This window comes from Pteropus medius, unplaced genomic scaffold (genome assembly GCF_902729225.1).
Source record: "Pteropus medius unplaced genomic scaffold, Ma_sr-lr_union100, whole genome shotgun sequence".
Classification (NCBI taxonomy): Eukaryota; Metazoa; Chordata; class Mammalia; order Chiroptera; family Pteropodidae; genus Pteropus; species Pteropus medius.
Window position 1 is genome coordinate 1,941,406 of NW_024344253.1, and position 23,298 is coordinate 1,964,703.

The following is a 23,298-nucleotide window of genomic DNA, read 5'->3' on the forward strand; positions in this document are numbered from 1 at the left end:
ATTTATAAATTGTCTTTAGTGGCATGCAGAATGGATTCTTTGTATAAACAATGGTTTGCATTCAATTAATATTTCAGAATATTTTTTCAGTTATAGTTGACATATAATATCATACTAGTTTCAGGTGTATAGCATAGTGATTATATAACTTACAAAGTGACCACCCTAATAGATCTAATACCTACCATACATAGTTATCACAATGTTATTGACTATATTCCCTATGCTACACTTTACATCCCATGACTATTTTGTAACTATCAATTTGTACTTCTTAATCCCTTCCTTTTCACCCAAATCCCAACCACTCTTCCAACTGAATCCATAAAAATGTTTTCCTTATCTATGAGTTGTTTCTTTTTTTGTTTATTTTGCTTTTTTTTTTTAGATTGCTAATATAAGTGAAATCATATAGCATTTGTTTTTTTCTGACTTATTTCACTTAGAATAATACCCTCTAGATCTATCCATGTTGTTGCAGATGCCGAGATTTCATTTTTTATGGCTGAATAATATTCCATAGTATTTATGGACCACTTCATTTTTATCCATTAATCTGATAGAAATTTAAGTTGCTTCCAAATCTCAGCTATTGTAAATAATACTGCAATGAACAAATGGATAGATATGTTTTTCTGAGTCAATGTTTTGGGTTTCATTTAATAATAAAATTGCTGGGTCCTTCTTTGTCTCTTGCCTTTGTTTTAAAGCTTTGTATTTTGTCTGATATAAGTGTTGCTACTCCCAGTTTTTTGTTGTTGCTGTTTCTATTTTCATGAACTATCTTTATCCACCCCATTACTTTCGGTCTGTGTGTGTCTTTTGATCTGAAGTGTCTCTCGTAGGTAGCATATGTAAGGGTCTTGTTTTCTTCTCCATTCAGCAACCCTATCTCTTTTAATGGGAACATTTAACCCACCTGTATTTAAGGTAATTGATAGAAATGTAGTTCTTGCCTTTTATTATTCATATTTTTTATCTTTTTTTCTTCTTCTCAAAAAGTCTCTTTAATTTTCTTGTAATACTGGCTTTGTGGTGATGAATTCCCTTAGCTTGTTCTTGCCTGGGAAGTTCTTTATCTGTCCTTTGATTCTGAATGATATCTTTGCTAGGTAGAGTAATCTTGGTTGTAGGACTTTGCTTTTCATTACTTTGAATATTTTGTGCCAATATCTGCTGGCCTGCAATGTTTCCATTGAAAAATCAGCTGACAGTCTTCAGGGTGCTCCCTTGTAGGTAACTAACTGCTTTCTTCTTACTGCTTGTTAGATTGTCTTTAATTTTTGGCATTTTAATTATGATGCATCTTGGTGAGGACCTCTTCGAGTTTATCTTGTTTAGAACTCTCTGAAATTCCTGGGTTTGTAGGTTAGGAAAAGTTTTCCATCATTGTTTCCTCAAATAGGTTTTCAATTCCTTGCTGTCTCTCTTCTCCTTCTGGTACTCCTATGATGTGAATGTTAGTACATTTGATGTGGTCCCAGAAGCCCCTTAAACTATACTTATCTTTTTGAATTATTTTTTCTTCTTGTTCTAATTGGGTTTTCTTCTACCTTCAAATTGCTAATTCAATCCTCTGCTTTACCTAATCTATTGTCGAGTTCCTCTAATGTATTCATTTCGGTTACTGTATTCTTCATTTGTGACTCATTCTTTTTTATGTTTTCTATTTCCATTTTTGTTTTCTATTTCTCTGTTGATGTTCTCAGATCACTGAGCATCCTTATAACCAGTGTTTTGAACTCTGCATCTGACAGATTGTTCATCTTCATTTTGTTTAGTTCTTTTTCTGGAGTTTTCTCCTGTTCTTTCATTTGGGACATGTTTGTCTCCTTATTTTGTCTACTTTTGTTTCTATGTATTAGGTAGAGCTGCTCCATCTCCCATTCTTGATAGAGTAACCCTCTTTTAGTAGGTGTCCTATGGGGCCCAGTGGCACAGTCTCCCTGGTCACCTGAGATGGGTTGTCCAGTTATGTCCTTTGAGTGCTGTGTGTGCCCTCTAGTTATAGTTCAGCCTTGATTGCTGTTGCTACATCAATGGGAGGGATTGACCCTCAGGTTGATTGGTTTTGAGGACTGACCATGACTATAGTAGGGATCAGGATTCATATTAGCGAGGCTTTGGTGCCTGTTGAGTCTGCCTGTTGGGTTTGTCATTTGTGGATATGGTTGGGTGATGCTCTGGTGTGGTTTGAAGCTGGCCAGAAGGTATGTTGATTCTGGGGCCTCTTGGGAGGAACTCTGGTGCAGGCCAAGGTCAGCCTTGCCCAAGGCCACTTAATATGAGCTACAAAGTGATTGAAGATGGTTGCTACTTCTGCTGGTTTTTGAGGTGCCTGGAACAGGCTAAACTGTGAACCAAGTTAGGCTGTTACTTGTGCCAGGCTTGGGGCTGCTCAATAAGAGATATGAACCATGCTGAGGCCAGATGCAGTTTGGGGTTCATGAACCTTTGAGAGATTTTAAGATAGTCAGCAGCATGAGCCAAGATAGGCCGTTTGTATGGAAAAGTGACTGAAAGCAGCTTGGGTGTACCCACAAGGTACAAGGAAATTCCCAGGGCGGGGCCAACAGTGTTAGCCAGGTTAATGGAGACTCAGATATGTTGCCCAAATGTGTGTTCAGGTTAGGTGAGTTTGGGCTCAACAAAGACACAATGGCCTCTGCCAGTACTTCTGTCTGGAAGGAAGCTGCCCCTCCAGTCCTGGTCTGAAGCCAGACCACACATTCAGTTCCTCCTTGTATGCCCCTGGGGCCTTTTTTTCTTTTTCTTTTTCTTTTTTTTGATTCTGAATGTATCAAAAGTTTTATTATGCTATCAAGGAAGTTAGAAGGTGAATTAGCAATAGGTAATACAAAACTGAGTGAACAAATCTCTGGCTCCTTTTGAGCTGCTGCCCCAGCACTGGAGCTCAGAGCAAGTGAGATTGTCAGCATGTAAGTCCATGCATGGGCCCCTTAAGAGGAAAGCCTGAGCCTCCAGCATCCCTCCATCTCACTTAACCAAAATCTCTGCTGGAACCACTGAGCCAGAAGTTGTGGGGACTTTTCTTCTCCACACTACAACCCTAGGCTGGGGAGCCTTGTGTGGAGCTGAGATCTCTTACTCCTCAGAAGGAAACTATGCAGACGAGATATCTCTTCCGATTTTTAACCATCATAAAAATCGGGAGAGATATCGGGAGAGGCCAGCCCATTCTGCCTCTCTGCCCCCATACCAGCCTCAATGTGGCTTCTTCTATATGTCCTTAGTTGTATGAATTCTAATCAGCTAGACTTCAGGTGATCCTCAGCGATGGCTGTTCTGTAGTTTATCTGTAATTTTGATGTGGTCTGGGAGGAGGCAAACACAGCTTTCACCTACTCTGCCATCTTGACTGGAAGTCCCCAACATTTAATCTTAAGAGTGACATATTTCTTTTTTCTATTCTGAGACCTCAAATACTGTTTTACTACTTTTTTAAAGAAGGAATTCTGATCCCATTTACTACAGTTTGTATCAGATACTTAGTTGTGAGAAGAGATTCTGCATTTATTGTGGAACACTATGATTCTTTAGCTTTACAATTTATTAAGGCTTTTGACATTATTTTGGAAAAAGATACTCAAAGCACAAAGCTCACTGACACTAACATTTTTCATATATTTTTCAATGCAGATTCTCAGGCCCTCCAAGACTTATCTGTCACTCTGATGGAGGTAGCCAGCAATCTGTATCCTAACAAGTTCCCTAGGTTCTGGTGCATATGAAAGTTTGAGAACCACTGAGCTACTAAAATCTCACCTCACCAATAGAACTTCCATAAGCAAAACTTGGCTATGGTTGATAAGTTAAATAAGAATATTTCCCTTACCAATATACATGAATCCTTATACAAAAAAGAATCATACTCATAAATCTTAGATCCAAAAATTATGGATTAATATAGTTTTTATTATGTAATTAGGCATTTGCTTCCAGAGGGTTTAAAGATCTTCAACTACTGATAGCCAGTGACATTTTGCTAGTTCTCTAGATGTCAGGAGTAAATATGTTGGCTTTGTAGTCATAGTAATGCTGGACAGTTTGGTCTGATGCTTAGAGATTTAAGATGAATGGATAAAGATGGTGAGGAATCTCATTCTAGTCATGCCCTCTTTTCCTAATTTCCCTTTTCACTGTTGGGTCTTCTTTTCCTTAGGGAGCTGAGTGATTGATAGCCTAATCCAGTGACTGTATTACAGCTGCCTCGACTAGGACTCTTTTCCTTATCATTAGCAGTTAGCCTATGGTTAAATTCACAGCTCACTGCTTGGTACAACCCCTGAGATTTAAGGGTCTGGCCTTTAGAAAATATTTAACATAAAATTGAAATCTTGACATACTGAGAACTCAGTTCTCTGCAAGGCTTCTTTAATTAATCCAATGTACTGTACCATTGTTCTGTATGAGACTGTGACATGGTGAACTGTTTCTGAAGCTTACGGAGATGTGTAGTTCCAAATTAAACAGTCACTGACGTGTACCTACACTGATTTTTTAGTACAGTAGATATGCATGAATCTGTGAATATTTAAATTCAAGCTCAAACAGTGACACAATACTCTCTGGCTTTACTTTCATAATAGAACATTTTTGATTAATTTCAAGCTTGAAATCATTCTTTATGAAAAAAAAAAACACGCATAGAGGAAAGAAATTTAATAATTCATTACCACTGCTTCAAAGGTAAGTTTTCTTAATATGCTTGTCAGAGTCCTTTGGTTACAAAGTCTATCGAATAGTAGGAGCTGGTACAGATGTTAATTTATTTTCCTAATTTTGAACAAAAGAAATATATATAATATCTATACACTATGAATTTTCTGGTTCTTAAATACTATTCAATTTTATCATTTATCTGAAGGACCACAGTTATTTTAAAATACCTTAAGAAAAAATGTAGAACTTGATCTATGCTTTAAACCTTTGCCCTTGCTCCAGTCCTTCGATGAGCTGTAAGAATCTATGAATATGGCAGCTGAGTCCCAGATGAAAAATTATGCATCTCATAAACTGCTATTCTGCTGAAATGTCAAGCCAAGGCAAGGCTGTACCTCAAACTCAGCACTTGGCATTTTCCTTCTGTCTGCTTTGTTGCCATGAAGCAAACATGAACAGTAAGGATTTGTGTAGGGCAGGTAGCAGGCGAGCTCACTGTCAAAAATCTATTATTAGGGCTCTGATCTTCTGCACAGACCAATGACGGCCAAACAGTGAGAAACCTGGCTTCAGGAAAGGCAATATAATGCAAAAGGGGATTCTTTGTCAATCTGTACAGGAATATATTCAAATGAGCATGATTTAAATGAGAATAGTTCTAATGTTGAGCTTCTCTCAAACTAATAATTTATAATGAAAATTGTTATTCAGCATCTTTATTTAATATGCTACTTTTGACTATTCTGCAAATATAGTATATATATTTATATATGGTTTTTAATCATTTGCTCAGTTAAATTTTTGATAGTCTAAGAATGTTTTTATATGTATGGATAAAAGGCTAAATTTTTTGCATTATTTTGGTATACACAAAAAAAGAAAGGAGATGAGTGAGTACAAAGTAGAAAGTTCTTTAATTATTCTTTATGGCATGATTTATCACTTTGTATTCATTTAAATATTAGCTTTATCTATCAGGTTATTTGAGACATTAAAATATTAAAATCTAAGCTTTTATTGATAAAGATGGTTACAATTGATAGCTGAAATTTTATGACAGATAGTAGGTGTGTTTTTCTGAAAGGATTTTATGCATCAATAATCATGTGATTGACACATGAAAAAAATCTGGCCCATTAAGAACCACTTCCTATTAAAAAATACCAGTACTACATTTTATGATATAATTGTAATGTATAGTGTAAGAACTTAAAGCAATCCTCCCAAATCTTCAGTTGCTTGCATACATGAAAATAGTTATTCAAAGCAAAACGTAACTGAAACTTCTGGGTTTCCAATCTGTTATATATTTTGTCATCCTCCCCATTTTACACAAATAGTTACTATTACATACTTCAAAATAAATTTGAGTTTCTGATTGGAGCGGGTTACATTGCATTTGTATTGACCAAATGCCCAGTGGCTGAGTGCACGCAGCTTAGTCACTACATGGTCCCCACGATTCATGCCTTCGTCATTGTTTTTAAAACAAAGTATTCAATATGGAGTCAATGCTTAAGATCCTTTTTCAAACTACTGTATTGATTCACTCAAGTTTTCTGAACTATATACTTTGTATTTATTTCCAGCCCTAAACTGGCACAGATTTATAAGTTACTGGCAACATTTCTAACTTGCACCTTCTTTTATTGGTATTTCCCATGTTGATTTTACAGTGAAATCACTTTTAGGAGGCTTGTAACCATAAGAGCCCAGATAGATTCAGTGTCTAATGGTCCACATGGCTAGATTTCAAATCATTCATTATCTATTTGTAGAATTTTAGAGTATCTTTGGAGTATACCATTACCATTTGTTGAGAAATACACAATCATTTCTTAAACCTTCTATAATATCCTACATGTGATTAGTAAGTTTGGGTTCCTGAAACAGAGAACAAATCTTGATGGTCATCTCTGATTAATTATTCAGAAGTCAGTAATAAAATTTGTAATTATTAACATTGAATAAAATGTGTTCTATTGTTTTAACTAAGTTGATATAGAATCAATAATTTCAAACAAGCATCCAAAATTTGAAATTGAGAACAAAAATTTCTTCTTTTGGTAAACTAAAACAAATTTGGCAAATAAAATAATTTATAACAATGCTAATTTTTCAAGCTTGTGGGAGGTAAATTATGTTGAGCATAAAGTACCTGTCATCGTTTCAAAGTTCCTCCTTCAGAGAAATTTCAGATCTTTTCCTTATGTGTGAGTATGTGTGTGTTTATATATACAAAATATGTATAGGACAATGGAATAACATAACAAACACAAGAAATATGCCTATCCACCATTAATAAAAAGAAACATTTAAAACACAATGAACAAAAACTCCTTCAAATGAGTTTACCTCATTGAAAGATGCTTGATTACTTTTTCTCTGATGCAGCTGTAAATAAATAAATGTCATTTTCATGAAGTCAGATGCCAAAAAGTCATATTTTTAGTTATGCCATGCAGACTCATTCTTAATTATCTCTAAAAGGATCTTGTCCACAGGGAGGACTTCATGTAAAAATGTCACACCAAAGCTGGATAACACCATTTATATAGGTGATAGTAATCTCTGGGCTATCTTAAGATGTCATCGTTTGGGGGCAGGGACAAGGAAAAGGTCAGAATTTAAAACTAAAACTAGGAAAAATAATGACTAGTCCACTTGAGGATGGAGTTTATAAATAATGTTACTGATGAGATTAGTGTCTCTTTCAATCAAATAAATAAAGCCAAAGAGTTTTTTCTCTTTTCCTCTTTAAAAAAAACAAAAAAACAAATGAATAATAACTAATAACTCAACTGTGTGGTGTTACATGAACAAACTGTTGCTTGATATTAATGTAAACTCTCTGCATGGATTCTGGAAAAAGAAAAGTTAGGTGGTAACAACTTACAGCAGTAAATCTCACTGTCCAAAGTAGGGTAGAGAACATTGGTTCTTTAGACTTAATGATGTGAACAGAAGTATTTACATGGTGGAGAGCTTAATTAGCCATCCAATTTCATGAAAATATTCCTTATGAATACTGAAGATCTCTTCTGATACTGTTCTATGACATCACCTTTACTTCTATAATTCAGCCTTTAATGGATTCACACTGTGACCATGAATGTATTGCCAGGTATTTCTCCTACAACTGAAATTCAGGTTTATAAATCATTCTATTATGAATTTGGCTCATATACTTTGCCCTCCCACACAGGTGAGTTGGAAAAATATAATTTCTAAAATTACAAAGCTGAAAATGAGACCTTGAAATGGGGTGCTAACTTCCCCTGTTGACATAAATTTAAACTGCAACAAGTAGAAATTACTTTGTTTAATGACTTTGGTAGGCTAATTGACATTTTTATTTAACAAAGAGACCTCCTTTTAAAACAATAGCTTTCAGGCTTTTTGAAGTTAAACACAATAAATAATGCTCTTCATACCATGACCCAGTACAGAAATTATATACATGTGTGTATTACATGTATAACTGAAAAAGATATTTGACCAGTGTTTCTCCTAACTGTGCAAAGCATTCTGACATGTTTTCTATTCTATTTCACTTTAAAAAAATGTTTATTGCAGTTCATTAAACTCGACTCCATAGTACACTTGTGAGTTGGGAACCAAAGTTTGAAAACATCGCTTTACTTTAGATTCCAGACTTGAAATAATTCAACTGATATTCCTTATCTGAGGTTTTGCCTTCCCAATGCTATCGCCTCCCTTTATTAGCTAATGCATTTTAAAAGGACATTACTAAAATGCGACCAATTTTCTGTAGCAGATGCACTACCCCCAAGCACCTCACTATTTCACCATTTCAATAAACCAAAACCTTCTTTTCAAATAGCAGATATCTTATTCTGAGAAAAAATAATTAAAACTGAATGAAGAGCTAAAGAATACTGAAAGGGAAAATGTCCTTCCCTACATACAATATGCATTGTATTTCAGGTGGCTATCTAAAAATTCTACTTAGCTTTCATGTAAAAAGAAAACTCTCTGATTCAAGCAGCTCTTGTAAAAGTAGACATTCTCATGCTATGGGAATGTATTAGCACTGAGCTGTGGTGATTTTTTTTTTAATCTTATAAAAGTATCTGGCATATTTTGTGTGATGCTCTTCAGGGTCGCCAGCTCCCAGGCCGCACAGCAGGAGGTGAACGGTGGGTAAGGGAGCAAGCAAAGCTACATCTCTATTTGCAGCCGCTCCCCAGCGCTAGCATCAACACCTCAGCTCCACCTCAGATCATCAGGCATTAGATTCTCATAGGAGCACCGGTCCCTGGTTCCCAAAAGGTTGGGAACCACTGCGAGGCTCATTTGGAGTCTTAAAAGCCATATTTGATAAAACTCAGAATGGTAGTTAGCCATTTTGACATTTTTATCACTCCTAAAATTTAAAGCCATTGTTATTTAACACAATTTTGCTAAGCTAAGTATTGAAGATACTTTGTTATAGGCCTTGCTTCTTTCCTAAAATTTATTATCATTGCCTGTTTAAACCATTTTTTTCAAATTCTATTACCTTCAAATTAAAGCAAACAGTGTTTTGTAGGAGAAAAACTATTACTTTTTTCGATACGGAGGAAGGCTATTTTCAAAACAGGTTGTCTAATGTGAAGGGTCTTAATATAGACCCTATTAGAAATGAGGTACAAGCCCTTAAAAATGTTAAGGACTTTCTGCTGTTTACAATGAAAGTTCCACTCAGGCTTAGCTGAGCTTATAGCCCAAGTGATTATTTATATATGAATTTATAAATCTTAGAAATGGAGTTTTATAGAAATGTTAACAGGCCCTGAGGTATAGCTGAACTTGTTTTCAGGTACCGCTATAATTTGCAGTGTGTGTATGCTTAAAGACTGCGACACAAAGACTTTTTCTAATGCTGTAATTTTGTAGTTTTATGAGACTGAGTTATAGTATGGGAGAATATTCAGAAATTGCAGCTTAAATGAGAAACCGTGAATGGTGTTACTTATATAAAATACTACTGCAATAGTTCTTTTATTAATTTTTAATGTTCAGCACCTTCTGTGACCTCCTTTATTCTCTTGCTGTCAACATGGCAGGCTGAAAAAATTGAAACGGGCTGACAGAAAACATAGTGCACGTTACAGCCCACTATGAAGCCTCCTGACTCTCTTTCTGTGGCACATGCTAACGCGGTCCGTGTTATTCTGCATTACAATAATATTTAAGGCCCTGTTTGATAGCTCCTGATAAAAGGGAGCTGTGTCTGGACCCTGAGCAGGTGCTCCTCACCCGCCTTCCTCTTTCCGACATTGTGAGAATGGGAACAGCATTCAATTAAAAGCAGAATATAATCTTTTTTTTTTCTTTTTTAAATCATGGTTCATAGACACACTTTATGCTCTGAAAACATAATGCCTCAGCATGGACAGTGCTTTATTTGTGTTCATCCAGCCTATTCCAAAAGCACATTTTGGTCTGATTCAGCAATGCTTTCTTGAGCAGTGGGACACTGCTATGTTTTGTATATTCAGCACTGTCTATCACCAAGGAGATTAATCCCCATACCAGTACAGTCAAGAACCTCACAGTATTGTCTTTGCAAGACCAAGTTCATGTTGTCACAGCAACAGAGTGCACAGGGCAAAGACGATGAACGGGACTTTGGGACGAAAACTCTTTCTGTTTAAAATGCAAGTGTTTGATGATGAGAATGAGTGTGGAAAGGTATGAGATCTGCAAATGTCCCATTTGTAGCTGAAGCTACAAATGCAATGTTTTAATGGTCTGTTCGAGGCAGTTATGAAAACAAGATTTTTTGAAGAAGGTAGATTTAAAAACTTTAGGAAAAGTGGAAACTAATACAAAAAAGATGCTTATGTTTTCCTCTTAGAAGGCCCTGGGATTAGCCTTTACTAATAAGTGACAAGAAAATTATGACAATGAGAAATCCTGAGGAAAGCAAAGACCACAAGAGAATAGAATTCACATAAAACCCTATTTTAGTATTCTCTCATCTTGTGCTATCGGTTATTTGAGCCTTCACACTCAAATAGTTATCTGTCATAACTATTAGGAGTTTTGACCAGTGATGGGTTATATCAATGTAAGATCATAAAAGACATGATACTCCTGTTGTGACATGACCTCCTGATTTTTCAGCGACCTCCAAGAAAGCAAAATGCAAAGAGAGGGTAACACTTACCAGACACTCCTCCATAAGTAGTCCTCTTCCCAATGCCCACTGCTGGCCAGGGTGTGCCATCAGCTTTTAATCCCATCAGACCCGAGACAGTATTGGTGGCTGTAACACCGTCTGCACCACCTATGAAAAACACATCAATATTTACCTACAGTTTTTTTTTTTACTTGCAGTTTTTAAAGGGACAATTGTTAAAACCCATTCAAACCCGAACAACATAGGAAAAGTATATTCTACTACTTCCTGTTGAGAACATTTCAGCTCATCAAAAGTCTCCACTAATTTCTCTCCTACAATTATGCTTAAAATGCTAGACATAAAAGTTTTTAATTACCACCACTCCATTTTTCCAATTATCATATAGATTTATGGATGCCAAATGTTTTGTATTATTTTCTAGGTAATTTACAATATTTTTGCAAATCGCGATGTTATTTCCACTGGATAGAACACAGCATAGCTGATTTTGAAAAATCATGCACTAATTGTATGATTTATTCATTCAAAAGACATCTACTGAACATATGTTTAAGGCAGTGTAGTAGGCCCTACAAAGTATAATGGAAACTCAAAAGAAATTTCACATTGTAGAAGCTGCTATCTTTTTTTTTTTTTCACTTCATATAGGTTTTTAAATGCTATTGCTGGATTACATTATGAGATCATTTGTTTTAGAGTGGCTATGTGACTATGGTTTTGTCTTATAATTCTTTGTGTGTAAATCAGGTGCTTATTAGAAAAAGCTATAAATGCTCTTATTTGCCCTGGTCAAAGTTTGGAGTCCATTTATAAGTTTGTCCAGGTGTGAATCCACTGTATTTGGGAGATCAAGTAACCAACCCAATGCTGTTCTTAAACTCTAAACAAAGATATACATACATATATTTGTGCATAAAAATATTTTATATGGCTATATAATTCATGCCCATACTTATATTTCTAGGCAATTGGTGTAGGTCTAGAATTCTTACCTTCCTTTGCAGCTTTTGCAATGCTGACGATATCAGTGACGTTTGGGGTCAATTTGGCAAAAAAAGGAACTTGAACAGATTGCCTAACCCAGCGACAGATGTTCCGCACCAGCTCTGGATCCTGTTCAAATAGGTCAGTTAAATATAGAACATAATTAAAGAATTGTGACCAAAATGAATACCGGAACAACAGCAAAACTGGAGATGTGCAAGACAAATCCAACTTGACAATGAGCTCTATGATCTATTTCTCAAATTCCTCCTCGGTATTACACCTAGACTCATTAGGGAACTAAGCTTAACATATTTCAAGTGAACTGCAAGTTTATCACATAAAGGTTACATTCCTCAACTGAAGCCTTTGGGAAATAAAATTACAAAGACACACATGCAAGGACCAGTTTCCTACTTCCAGTTAAATAATAGCAGGAATAAAACATTACCTTCTGGTGTGAAGTTTGGGAAACATTATACAATTTCTAGTGACTTCCTTGATTTAAGTCTAACGAAAAAATTAATTTAAACTGCTGACTCATAGGTGAATACTAAATCTGAAGTCTGTTTGTTTTCATTATTCGAAGACTTAAGCCTGCTGAAGTGTATTCAGAAGAAAATTTGTGACTTCCTAATCTATCTAATTATGATATATAGCATATGTTAATAAAGAATAATTCAGACTTAGATTATACATGAGCCGATCAGTATCTTTAGCTTTTGTAAATGTTACCAAGATCTGTGCAGCATTTTTGAACATTTATCTACTTGAAAGCATTGATCAAAATGACAAAAATGAAATAAAGTATTAAATGTTCATTTTTAAAAGCAAGGAATAGACATTTTCTTATGCCTGTTTCCTGTGATTTTTCAGGCTTCTGTGTTCTCATGGGACAAATATCATTTAGAGGGCAATCACCTATCCTTTCCATTGAAAATAACTTAGCTGTAGTAATGTTCTTTGATTTCAACAGATACAATAGTCCTTTTTTTCATTACTTTTAGTGCAAAATTTATTCTGACAGGTACTGATAATGCGCTTTGATAAATTTCCTTAAAATATGCAATAGCAATTCATTATTGTACTTGGTAATATTATCTTAGCAAGCTAAAATGTTTTTTGAATAAAAGAAAAATCCAGAAAAATATATAGACATATATTTAAACTATGAAACAGTAGGCAACTATATCATTTGTAATTAATATTTTTTCATGTAAGAAAGTTGCTCTTTGCATTTTAACCTTTTGAATTCCTTTAAGATGAGATTTCTAACGTTATAACCTTTAGAAAGAACCTTTTCACTTCGATTTAATGTGTCTTGATCCATCATCTTGTATTCCTCTAAAAGTTATGCATTTATATGCTAAGATACTGCAACAAGGTAATTTCTGTTGATTGTTTTTGTCTCTATTCAGCAAAACTAATAATTTTAACAAAAAATTCTTTGGCTTGGCTTGTTCTCTTTTCAGAACAGTAATTTCTTCATTAAACATAAATATTAAAAAAGCATTATATGGAATGCTCTACAGGGCATACCGTGCATTATGAATAGTAAAATCTGGAGACTTAGCTGTACAAATTCTAACTCATGAAAATGGAGATCTGCCCCTGCCCATGCAATGTTCATGAAATATTTATAACTGCTACATTGGTATTATGAAGGCAGTTGCATCTTTGTGACTTTCATTTTTAAGTTATGAATTTCCATGGGACTTAGCCTAGAAATGACAGTAACTCTAGATGATATGAATTGCATGTCCTTTGTGAAAGCTCTCTTTAAGGTAGAATTTGACAATAATTTAAAGATCACTTGAATTGCATAATATACGGAAGGTAGCCTGATAAGGATTACTGAAACAAATTTAAAATATTTGGTTCCAATTGAGTAAACACTAATAATCTGATATAGGCTTCTAAGTGGCTTTCAATACTATTGACCACTATGTCTTTATAATTTACTTTGAATATTTGTCACACCTTTTTTGTTGTTTATTCTCACTAGTTGAATACTTTAAATGAATGTCTTTTACCCATTGTTAAACAATCTGGAATTTGTTCAAAGTTTTTCAGTTTTGTTTTTAAAAACATGGTCTCTCGTTAGTGTTACTTACTTGAATCATCTATCTATATTTTGAAATACCATAATTTGACCCTCCTGTACTTCTTCGAGTAAGGTTCATGGTGATCAGATATATTTTTTCTCGTCTTTGCACTCAGCCAACTATCTGCTGACTAATCCTCACACCCAGCTAAAACATAATTTTGTTACCTAGGAATTTTAAAAACAACATTATTGTGAAAGTAATGACTGTTTGTAAATTGAGAAGTTTAGTTGGACAAGCATACTAGGAAACATTTTAATACAAACTAGAAATGTGGTAAGGCTAAGACAACGATGAATCTGTATACTTTGGGGAATTAAAGGATAGACTAAAAAAAGAAAAAAGGATAGACTATAACTATTCACACATTTCTGGTTTCCTCACACTTTTGATATTAATGTTCAAGACCTAAAAGCAATTAACAGTGTTTCTGCATCTTGACCTTCTCATTTTTCAATGACTGTCTCAAATAGTGTTGCCCTTCCTAACAAGCCGGTTTTCAGAAACTTATTGAAATGAATAAATTTTAGACAATTTCTAATTCTCCCCAAAATCTTCAGGATAGAAAATATACAAAGGTACTATTAGCTCTCAGACAAAGTGAAATTTTTACATTATCAACACCAACAAAAAGTGAATAAAACAAAACAATTCTGGATTTCTTTTCTGCTTTGGGGCACAAAAATATCATTGCAGGTACTCAAAAAATAGTCATTGTGACAATGAGAGAAAAATAAATAAAAACGGCACACTGTCAATTTATTTCTTTATATGGTCATAAAAATATAGACATAGTTTAAGAAATACTTGGGTATATTTTATAATAGATAATATCTAAAAGCATGAAATCCAAGACTTGTTCACAAATATGGGATAATATTGAAGAAAAATGGTAGATAATTATGCAATAAAGAATAGCTTAACAAATGTTCTAAAGTGTATAATCCACAAAAAGTGGATTATATCTACCAAGATCACCACATTTTTATTGTTTCTTCCTACAGGTATTAATAATGCCCGTTCTGACCATGATTTGCAATCTCTCACACAGCAACTGCTCATATGTATGTATGTGTTCTTCTTCAATACCTGTTAACTCTTTTATTATTCATGTGATCACCAAAGGAAGCTCTGTGGCAACAGAATGGGTTTTTCTGTGATGGAGGTGTGTGATATGACATGCAGGAAAGCACTGAAGCCCTCAAAGGAATGAATGATGGTCCTGGAAGCAAATGGTGGTCTTGAGGGTACTATAAAGGTGAAGGTATCACACCAGATTTGTGAATTGCTGAAAATAAGATGAAAACAAGCTAGAGACAAATTTGGCTTCTTTGACAATTTTAATGAGGAGAAGCCCTGTGTTTGTCTGCAATTAAGACACTCTGGAATAGATTTCTATAAAAACCAAACAACAATGACAAGAGCAAAAATTAGAAAATGTAGCGCTGAGTAGACTGTTTGCTTCAGGAGTTTCCATTGTCCAAAACTGATTTTTTTAAAGCTTAATTTTCTATGTAGGCCATAATTTTTAATTCTAGTAACTCATATGTCTCTAGTTACACATTACAGGGGTTCTATTACTGACACACCCTGCTGCTTTAGAGGCCCCGAAGATGACCTCTCCACTGTAGGACAGGCATTTCCACCAATTACCTAGGGCGTCAAATCTCACTGGTTTCATGCCCTGGACAAAGGAAAAAGTGCTAGAGAATGAGATTGTGAGAATTTCTTGATAAGCTAAATTACAAGTGAAATTTTTGACCGTAAGAAACATTTTTCTCCAATTTACCTGGTAATTTTCACTCTGCACAATTCTTTTCAAAATGGTTTTCTTAGAAGGTGACATTTCAATGAATCCACTAAAAAATTTTACCAGTTATAAAATGTTTTCCACTAAGGAACTCCTAAGTCTTAATTCACATGACATGTCAGGAAGTAACTAGCATTTTTATTACGTCCACTTTTCTGATGGAGAGAACTGGGGCCCAGAAGATCAATCTGAGTACCTATTTCAACTTCTTAATTTTCTTTCCCATTATCATGTCCCAAACCATCATCTTCTTTAGCAAAACTGCTTCCTAAAGTGAAATTCAGCCATCAATTGTAAACTCGAACTATAAAAGGCTTCATCTTCATTTATATCTGTAAGACTAGATGTAGCTTCAGAGTAATAGGCAAAAGTGTTGTATTTATTCTTCTATGTCAGTAAAATAGGACAAAAAAGAATTAATTACCCCAGGTAGTTAAGTACTCCAGGTAGAATTATTAGCAAATGCGAAGATTGTACATTGAAATGGGGATGTTTTAAATTAATTTGTATCATAGGATGTGTCCTTCTTGCAATGGTTTTCCAGACTTAAGAATTCTAACGATGATACAATTGCCTTGGAAAACTTTCAGTTTCCTATACAGGTGAACGTGCACTTACCAACCCACCCAGCGATTCCACCTTAGCTACATATCCAAGAAATGAAAACATATATCCACACAAAGACATTATTGTTCATAGTAACTTTTTCAAAATAGCCCCAAATTGGAAACGACCCAAATATTAATATGTGAATGAAAAAACAAACTCTAGCGTATCCACACAATGGACTACTATTCAGCAATAAAAAGAAACAAACTACTGAATCGTGCCATGACTTGGAGTAAATGCTATATGTTCACATTTATATGAAATTCCACAAAGAAAAAACTTATGCTGATAGCAGAACAATGGCTGCTGGGATTAGAGCTGGGGGATGGGGAGGGACTAAGTGGGAAGAGACATAAGGAAGTTTTTGAGAGCGATGGAAGTGTTCTATATCTTGATTGCGGGGAATGCATATAACAAACAAATAATGTGAATATAGAATGTCAGAAGTATATAAATGTATATACATGCAGCATATGTGTGTATAAAATATTTGATATATATATTTACCTCCACTTCCCTTGCGCCTTAAGTTGAAGATGACACAAAATCGGCTTTCTCCATTCTATTTTTCACTTTATTCTTTTCTTTCTTTCTTTCTTTTTCTCTCTCTGCCTGGAATGTCCTTCATTTCTTGTCCTTTAAATAACACCCCCCAAAGCAGTCACCCATGACCAATCCTCCCATCCTACCTTAATACTAGATAGATTAGTAAATGACTCCCTCCTAAATACTTCTAAACATTTCTTTATTACTTCATTGGTTGTAGTGTTTTATAATCATCCATTTATGTTTTTTTCTTTCTTTCTACTAGACTTTCTATTAGTCTTTTAAGGGATGCATCCTACTCTTTCATTCTGATCTAACAAAGAGTTTGAGACACTAAAGACAATAAATACTGTGTTGGATGAAAGAATGAAGAATTCCTACATGAAGACATTTGCTTCTTCCCTTCCATGGAGCCAAAATAGTTGGAGTTATCAGCAGTTCTTGCCCCCAGAAGCTAACGGGGTTTGGAAACAGTCTCTTGATCTATAAGTGAGCTTAAGTACTTGGAGGCGCAGTCAGACTCTGAGATAGATGTGAGAAAAGTCCCCTGAGTTACCAGGCTGCCCATGACCCTTTCCATCTGAGTCTGTAGGATACTGAGGGTTCTCCAGAGTTTGTTCTGCTAATCCTGTCTCCACTCTCAGTCTTTGGTCCCTGAGGCCTGGTGGGGAAAGCTGCTTAAATTTTTATCAGCTGATTGGAACTCGCATTCCATTTTCATTCCTTAAATAACATTTCCTGTGACCATGGCTATGGCTGAATGCTGTTTTTCCTTTCTTTCAAACAGCATTCCCCTAGTGTACCATTTCTCAGACATTTCTACTGTCATTGTTCCCTATTTCCACATACTTAGTCTCAGAAGTTTAAATTTTAACAGACAAGAATTGCCATGCACTGTTTAGATAATTACTGATGGCTAGGTATTCTTTGAGTCACTATTTTCATTCTTTCCAATGACCCTCTGGTTCTCTAGCTACTTCTCCACCAGCTCACTTCTTTACTCCCAAATGGCAGTTCTAATAATGGAAGTCGGCCCTGAAAAGTGCTCAAAGTTCAAATCTTCCTCTCCATGGTTTCCCTACGGAATTAGATTCAGATTTCCTAGGATTATGTTGATCCTACTGGCTAATCCCCACTAGAAACCCCCTGTCTCATCTGGCCACAGTAATGAAGTTGGAGAAGATATACTTGCCCAATAAGCAGGCCAATGAACATCTCTTGTCTACCATTCCATGTGCTATTCTAGTCAATGGGAGACTGTTCTTCACAGAACCATTGTGGTCTTATTTCATAAATGTCTTGAGTCTCTATTCCAGGAACTCCATATAATATCCACCTCTCCCCCCAAAATAGAAGCTAAGCTCAGATTCTTGAAGTTCAGGGGCTAAGTTTTTGAAGTGTTGATGAATCATATAACCTTTCATCGGAACTGATGAGTAAATATGCTCAAGTGACATGACTAAGATCTAAAATGTTCATATGTGTACATGTAGAAGCAGATGATGTGGCAGCCACGTGCCACCCAGATCCTCCAGAGGAAAAGCTTGTGCCCAGCTGCAACAGTGCCATGAGCTGACAGCCTCTAGCTGCTTGCTCCCTTAGGTCACCCTTGCCTTTTAAGCTGAGGTCAGGCTTCCCTTGGGGAGACCCCAGCCAATGAGAGCAAAACTGTGCTACAAGGGCCCAGCCATTTCTGTCCAACGCAGGACTCATCTAACAGGCAATCTAGAGCTCTCCTGTAGGGCTGGTGAAGACTTTTCTCACATCTATCTCAGAGTCTGACTGCACCTCTGGTCTACTCCTGCTTCTTCCCTTTTCCTTTCATAGGCATTACTCCCCATTAAACCCTTTGCTCTCCTAACTATATCTATGTGTCTAATTGCTGGAGACCTCAACTGACATAGCAATTCCCTACTTAGATTTGGAATTCTTTCTGTGATAGGATTACATGATATTTTACAAAAATCCAAGTAGGAAAAGAAACTTGTCTAAACTGAATTCAAACAAATTTCTCAACTTGAGCTTTCCTGGAAGGTCCTGGAAATAATCAAAACTATTTTTACCCAAAAATGGCCAATATATACTACTGGGTAAGAAAAGGCCCAATACCAAGAAGCAGGGCTAGAAAAAGATTGCTATAAAAGACATGGTAGGGGACAATGCTTGTGTGTCCTCTGTCTAGAGACAATTCAGAGACATCCTTAGAGAGTTTAGACACATATTTGATTTTCTGATTCTGAACCTGCTAAAAGAGTCACCACTGTGATGTGGGACATTGGAAATGATTGTGCAGAAGACATTCATGGATAAAGGAGCTGATACCTTTGTGTCTGAAAGCCAGGTTTACCCATTAAGAGAGCACAGCCAGGGGAATCAGTATGGATGTTAATTCCTACCCTAGCCCCATGTCTCTTGTTGATGAAACCAATTAATAACAACCCCATTAATAACATCACGAAGAGGGCATCTGGAAACTTCTTCCAGGTGTGTTGGGGCTCTAATACCCTGTTCTAAAATCTGCTTTTGCTTTCGTAATCATTCTGTTTGCCTGAACCCTTGCATTTTTGCACTTTATCTCTTGCTCACTTCTTTCTGGATTGGACCCCTCTGAGTCTTGACACCTGCTTGAACTGACCTGCAGTTGCCCTGCTTGCATCTATACTTGATACACTACTTGTTGCTCATTTATAGGCAATCATTCTATTCTGATTCACAATGATTTTTCTTTGCCTCTGCTAGATAGCACTATTTATATTTTCCTTATCTTAGCTTTTATTATCCTTTTTTTCCCCTCCAAAATTAAAATTGACACAGGTTCCATATGTCTGTCTTCATAGAGAAACAAATGCTTTTTGAGAACCAAACATTGGCCACAGTTAACAGAAATTAAGATACTTCAAAATCCTCTATATTAAAGCATTTTTGAAAATGGCTTTTGTTTAGCATTCTTTTTATTGTGTCCCCCCATCAAGACCTTGATCTTTTCTCATATGTAGGATATTTATCTGTGAATTTGAAAGATAGTATAATCTACCATGCAAAAAGAGTGTTGTCCATAGCTTTTATTTATTATTATTAATGCAGTTATGCAATATAACCTGAAAAATCTTAATATATGGAGAAATAGGCTATGCACATGCTTTGTTGATAACACCGGTAGGGGTTCAAAATTGTGGACCAGCTGAGCCAAACTGAAACTCAGCAGGCTTCCCAATCACTGCTCAGAACACACTAAAAAGACTTTAGTGGGTAATGAAGTGCAGGGAGTTGCTTGCACTACTGTGTATGGATTCATTTTAGATAAGGGCAAGTGAGTATTTAAGTGTATAATAAGGAGTTTTTATTCTTTGCAGACTTCAGGCAGCTTGGCATTTGTCTTCTTAATGTAAAGCATTAGTGTAAACAGCGTAACAATTGATATTTTATACAACTGCTGGTCTATTCACTTAGCCTCTGATTTCAAGTGCTAGAGATAGAAAACAACCACAAGCACAAAACCTCAGTATCTCTGTAATCCCATGTTGGTGTGAATGATTAACGGACGCAGGGAGGAGGCTAGTGTAAAACAGCCTTGCGCCCTGGAGCGACCACGATGCTGATACATTTAGGATGAAGAGAGTCCAGGGAAGTCATGCTTCTGTCCTGGGAACTTTATGAAATCCAAGCAGAAGGAATTACTGCTGAGGCAATTTTAAATAACGTAGTGGAGAAAAACCTCAATCCCTTGGCAATGAATGGTTTCAGCTAAGGGGAACTCATCCATAACAAGTTGGTACAGTTCCTTAAGGGATTTCTCCTGCTGCTGAAAGAGCTAGAAAGAAATATCTAGGCCTTTGTTTGTTTTGCTAGCTCTGTAGACTAATTCCCCTCTTTGAGCTGAAAAGGATTTGTCGATACTAAAAGTGGGGTGACTTTATGAAAAAGTCTTTTTGTGAAAGTGTGTGATGCGCAAGATATTAAACATGACCTTTTGCGAGTATGATAGTTACAGACTCTTGATATATAACATTCGTGGATGCTAGATATTACCCTAAATTTTGATCAATCTGAACCTTATTTAATCCTTATCAATTATTTTTTTATACTCGTGTAGTTTATAAAAGTACATGTCATAAAATGTGTGTGTGTGCATTTGCGTGTGTTAAAATGGGATTCTTTATTTTAAAGTCTTTCAGGTATCAAGGAAAGGAGCCATGGTGACGTTACCCCCCATTGTTGGGGGTTTATTACAAGCATATGTGGAAAGTAAGTGAAATGTTTTTGATAAAGCAAGAGCCAGTCCTCTTGTCTGAGACACCTCTCATTCATCTTGTAGGAAATGCAGCAGCTCAGGTGACTCACCAGTTAAGCCAGAGACAAAGAGCAGCTCTTACTTTTTTGTTGTTCCTTTAAGAGTTGGCATCTATTACTTTAAGAGTTGGAAACTCTGTGATGCTAATGAATGTGCTCATATTTCTCACCATCTCTTCTTCCATTTCGACTTCTCCTCACTTTCTTCTCTTTTCTACATTGACCTTTGGTTCTCCAATTCAATCCTACTGTTTACTATAGAATCTATATGTTTCGAATTCAAATTCACAAAGAAAGTGCAATACAAACAGAATAATTCTTTATTTTGTATGACCTCTGGCTATTTCACGCCCTTCCTGTTCATTTTCTGGGAAATTTCGACTGTTTGAAGTATTGATGGGACACAGAAACTATCATCACTATGTAACTAACCCACTGAAGAGAGTTTTTCTCCTACTCCCTGACAACCAAGAACCAAACAGACGATCTAGCATGGCCAACTCAAAGCTCCATCTAAAAATTTTAATCTCACGATCAGAAAAATGGTTAAAGTTTACTTGTGGTGGAGTGTCTCCTGATAGTATCCAACAGTGGCAGTAGTGGCAGACATCAGCATCAGTACTGGTAGAGGCTGCATGTTAGCTGCCAATTCTTGCTGCCCATTCTCCGAACCCCTTTGGTTTATGTCCCTTTTCTAAGCCTGCCGCCTCTGCCTTCCGTGATTCTCTAAGGCATCTTGTATCCTGCCGATAAATCTCTTTTTCACTTGTGACAGTCAGAGTCAGTTTCTATTGCTTGCAATTAAGAATGCAAAGTGACACAGTCAGTTAGCCACTATCCGGTGTAGAACTACCTTACTGTCGAGTTATGGCACCACACTTCCTGACAGGCTGCTGCCTCTATTATTTAGACTGTAGGTGGTCATTTTTTGCTCTGGATATGACATTGGGTCCAACGAATTGTGGTCAAGGTGGCCAGGATACAAGCTTTTGTGGCAGCTTGTATACAAAATATTACCTCTGGCTATTCTCCTTTAGAAAGGATCTGTAGGTGTGACAGACCCTTCTATCTTCACAGACTGAAACTTTCCATGAAATATAGGTATCAGTTACATCAGCTAAGGCCTCAACTTTGTCCTCAAAGAACTTACAATCAAATTATAACCACTTAGGGCACTAAAATTTATCAGAGTCAATAGAATATATAAATGACTTTGAAATTATAATATGTTTCTTCTCTTCTATAAATCATTTAGCATTTGAATATGTCATAATGAGAAAGCTCTCATATAATTCAAGAGACCCTGGCAGAAAGAAGCATGTGTGTGTGTGTGTGTGTGTGTGTGTGTGTGTGTGTGTGTGTATTCCAGATCCAGAAAAGCTTCATTTGAAATGTATTAGGAGTAGCTTTGATTTTTAAAAAGATGGATATGTAAACACAGAATAGTAATATAGCCTATAAGGAAAAATATCTTGAGGCACTAAAATTAAATTAAAATATGATCTCCCTTTTACTCTGAATACCTACATGATTACCAATTCGACAAGGATCTTTCATTTATCCCAACTCAACTTTACGAAAGAGCCTGAAGCCTACATTGTTGATAAAACAGTTGATGAAACTTGCATAGGGGAAAAATCTTCAAATTGCTTGATACACAAAATCATATTAGTACTAAAAACAGATGGGTATTTACTTTTGCAATATTCAACAAATGTAAAGTACCCAAAGGACTGCTAAATTTAGACAGTTTAAAATTTTGCAATTTGTTTTTCACTTCAAAATAAGCATACTGTAGTGAACTTCACTGGGTTATGTAAATAACATCTAGATACCAGTAGCACCTAATTAGGTTTTTAGATGACCCGGGCCAAAGTAGCAGCCAGCATTTCAAAGATTATTTTGCTAAGATCTAATATTCTTAGATCTTAACATACAAAAGTGAAAATCACAGACGTGTCACACACACTCACACACACACACATTCCTCATTGCTTTGTCCTTTCTCTGGTAAGTAAAGAATATGTGGGAATATCAAAATCTATTGAATCTGGGCTAATATTTGTAATTGAATATTTGCAATCACCCTGCATCAAATAACAAAGTTTTAGAAAGTTTCA

General features: G+C 35.8%; 1 protein-coding gene across 3 annotated transcripts in view; it reads right to left on the bottom strand.

The window, feature by feature from the left end:
• DPYD (dihydropyrimidine dehydrogenase) overlaps positions 1-23,298 on the bottom strand; it is a 701,368-nt gene that overhangs the window by 196,235 nt on the left and 481,835 nt on the right. For all 3 annotated transcript variants that reach the window (XM_039869542.1, XM_039869543.1, XM_039869544.1), the window contains 2 exons: positions 11,827-11,947; positions 10,859-10,978 (listed from right to left, as the gene is read on the bottom strand). In XM_039869542.1, coding sequence (XP_039725476.1) covers positions 10,859-10,978; positions 11,827-11,947 — 241 coding nt within the window. The remainder of the gene's footprint in view (positions 1-10,858; positions 10,979-11,826; positions 11,948-23,298) is intronic.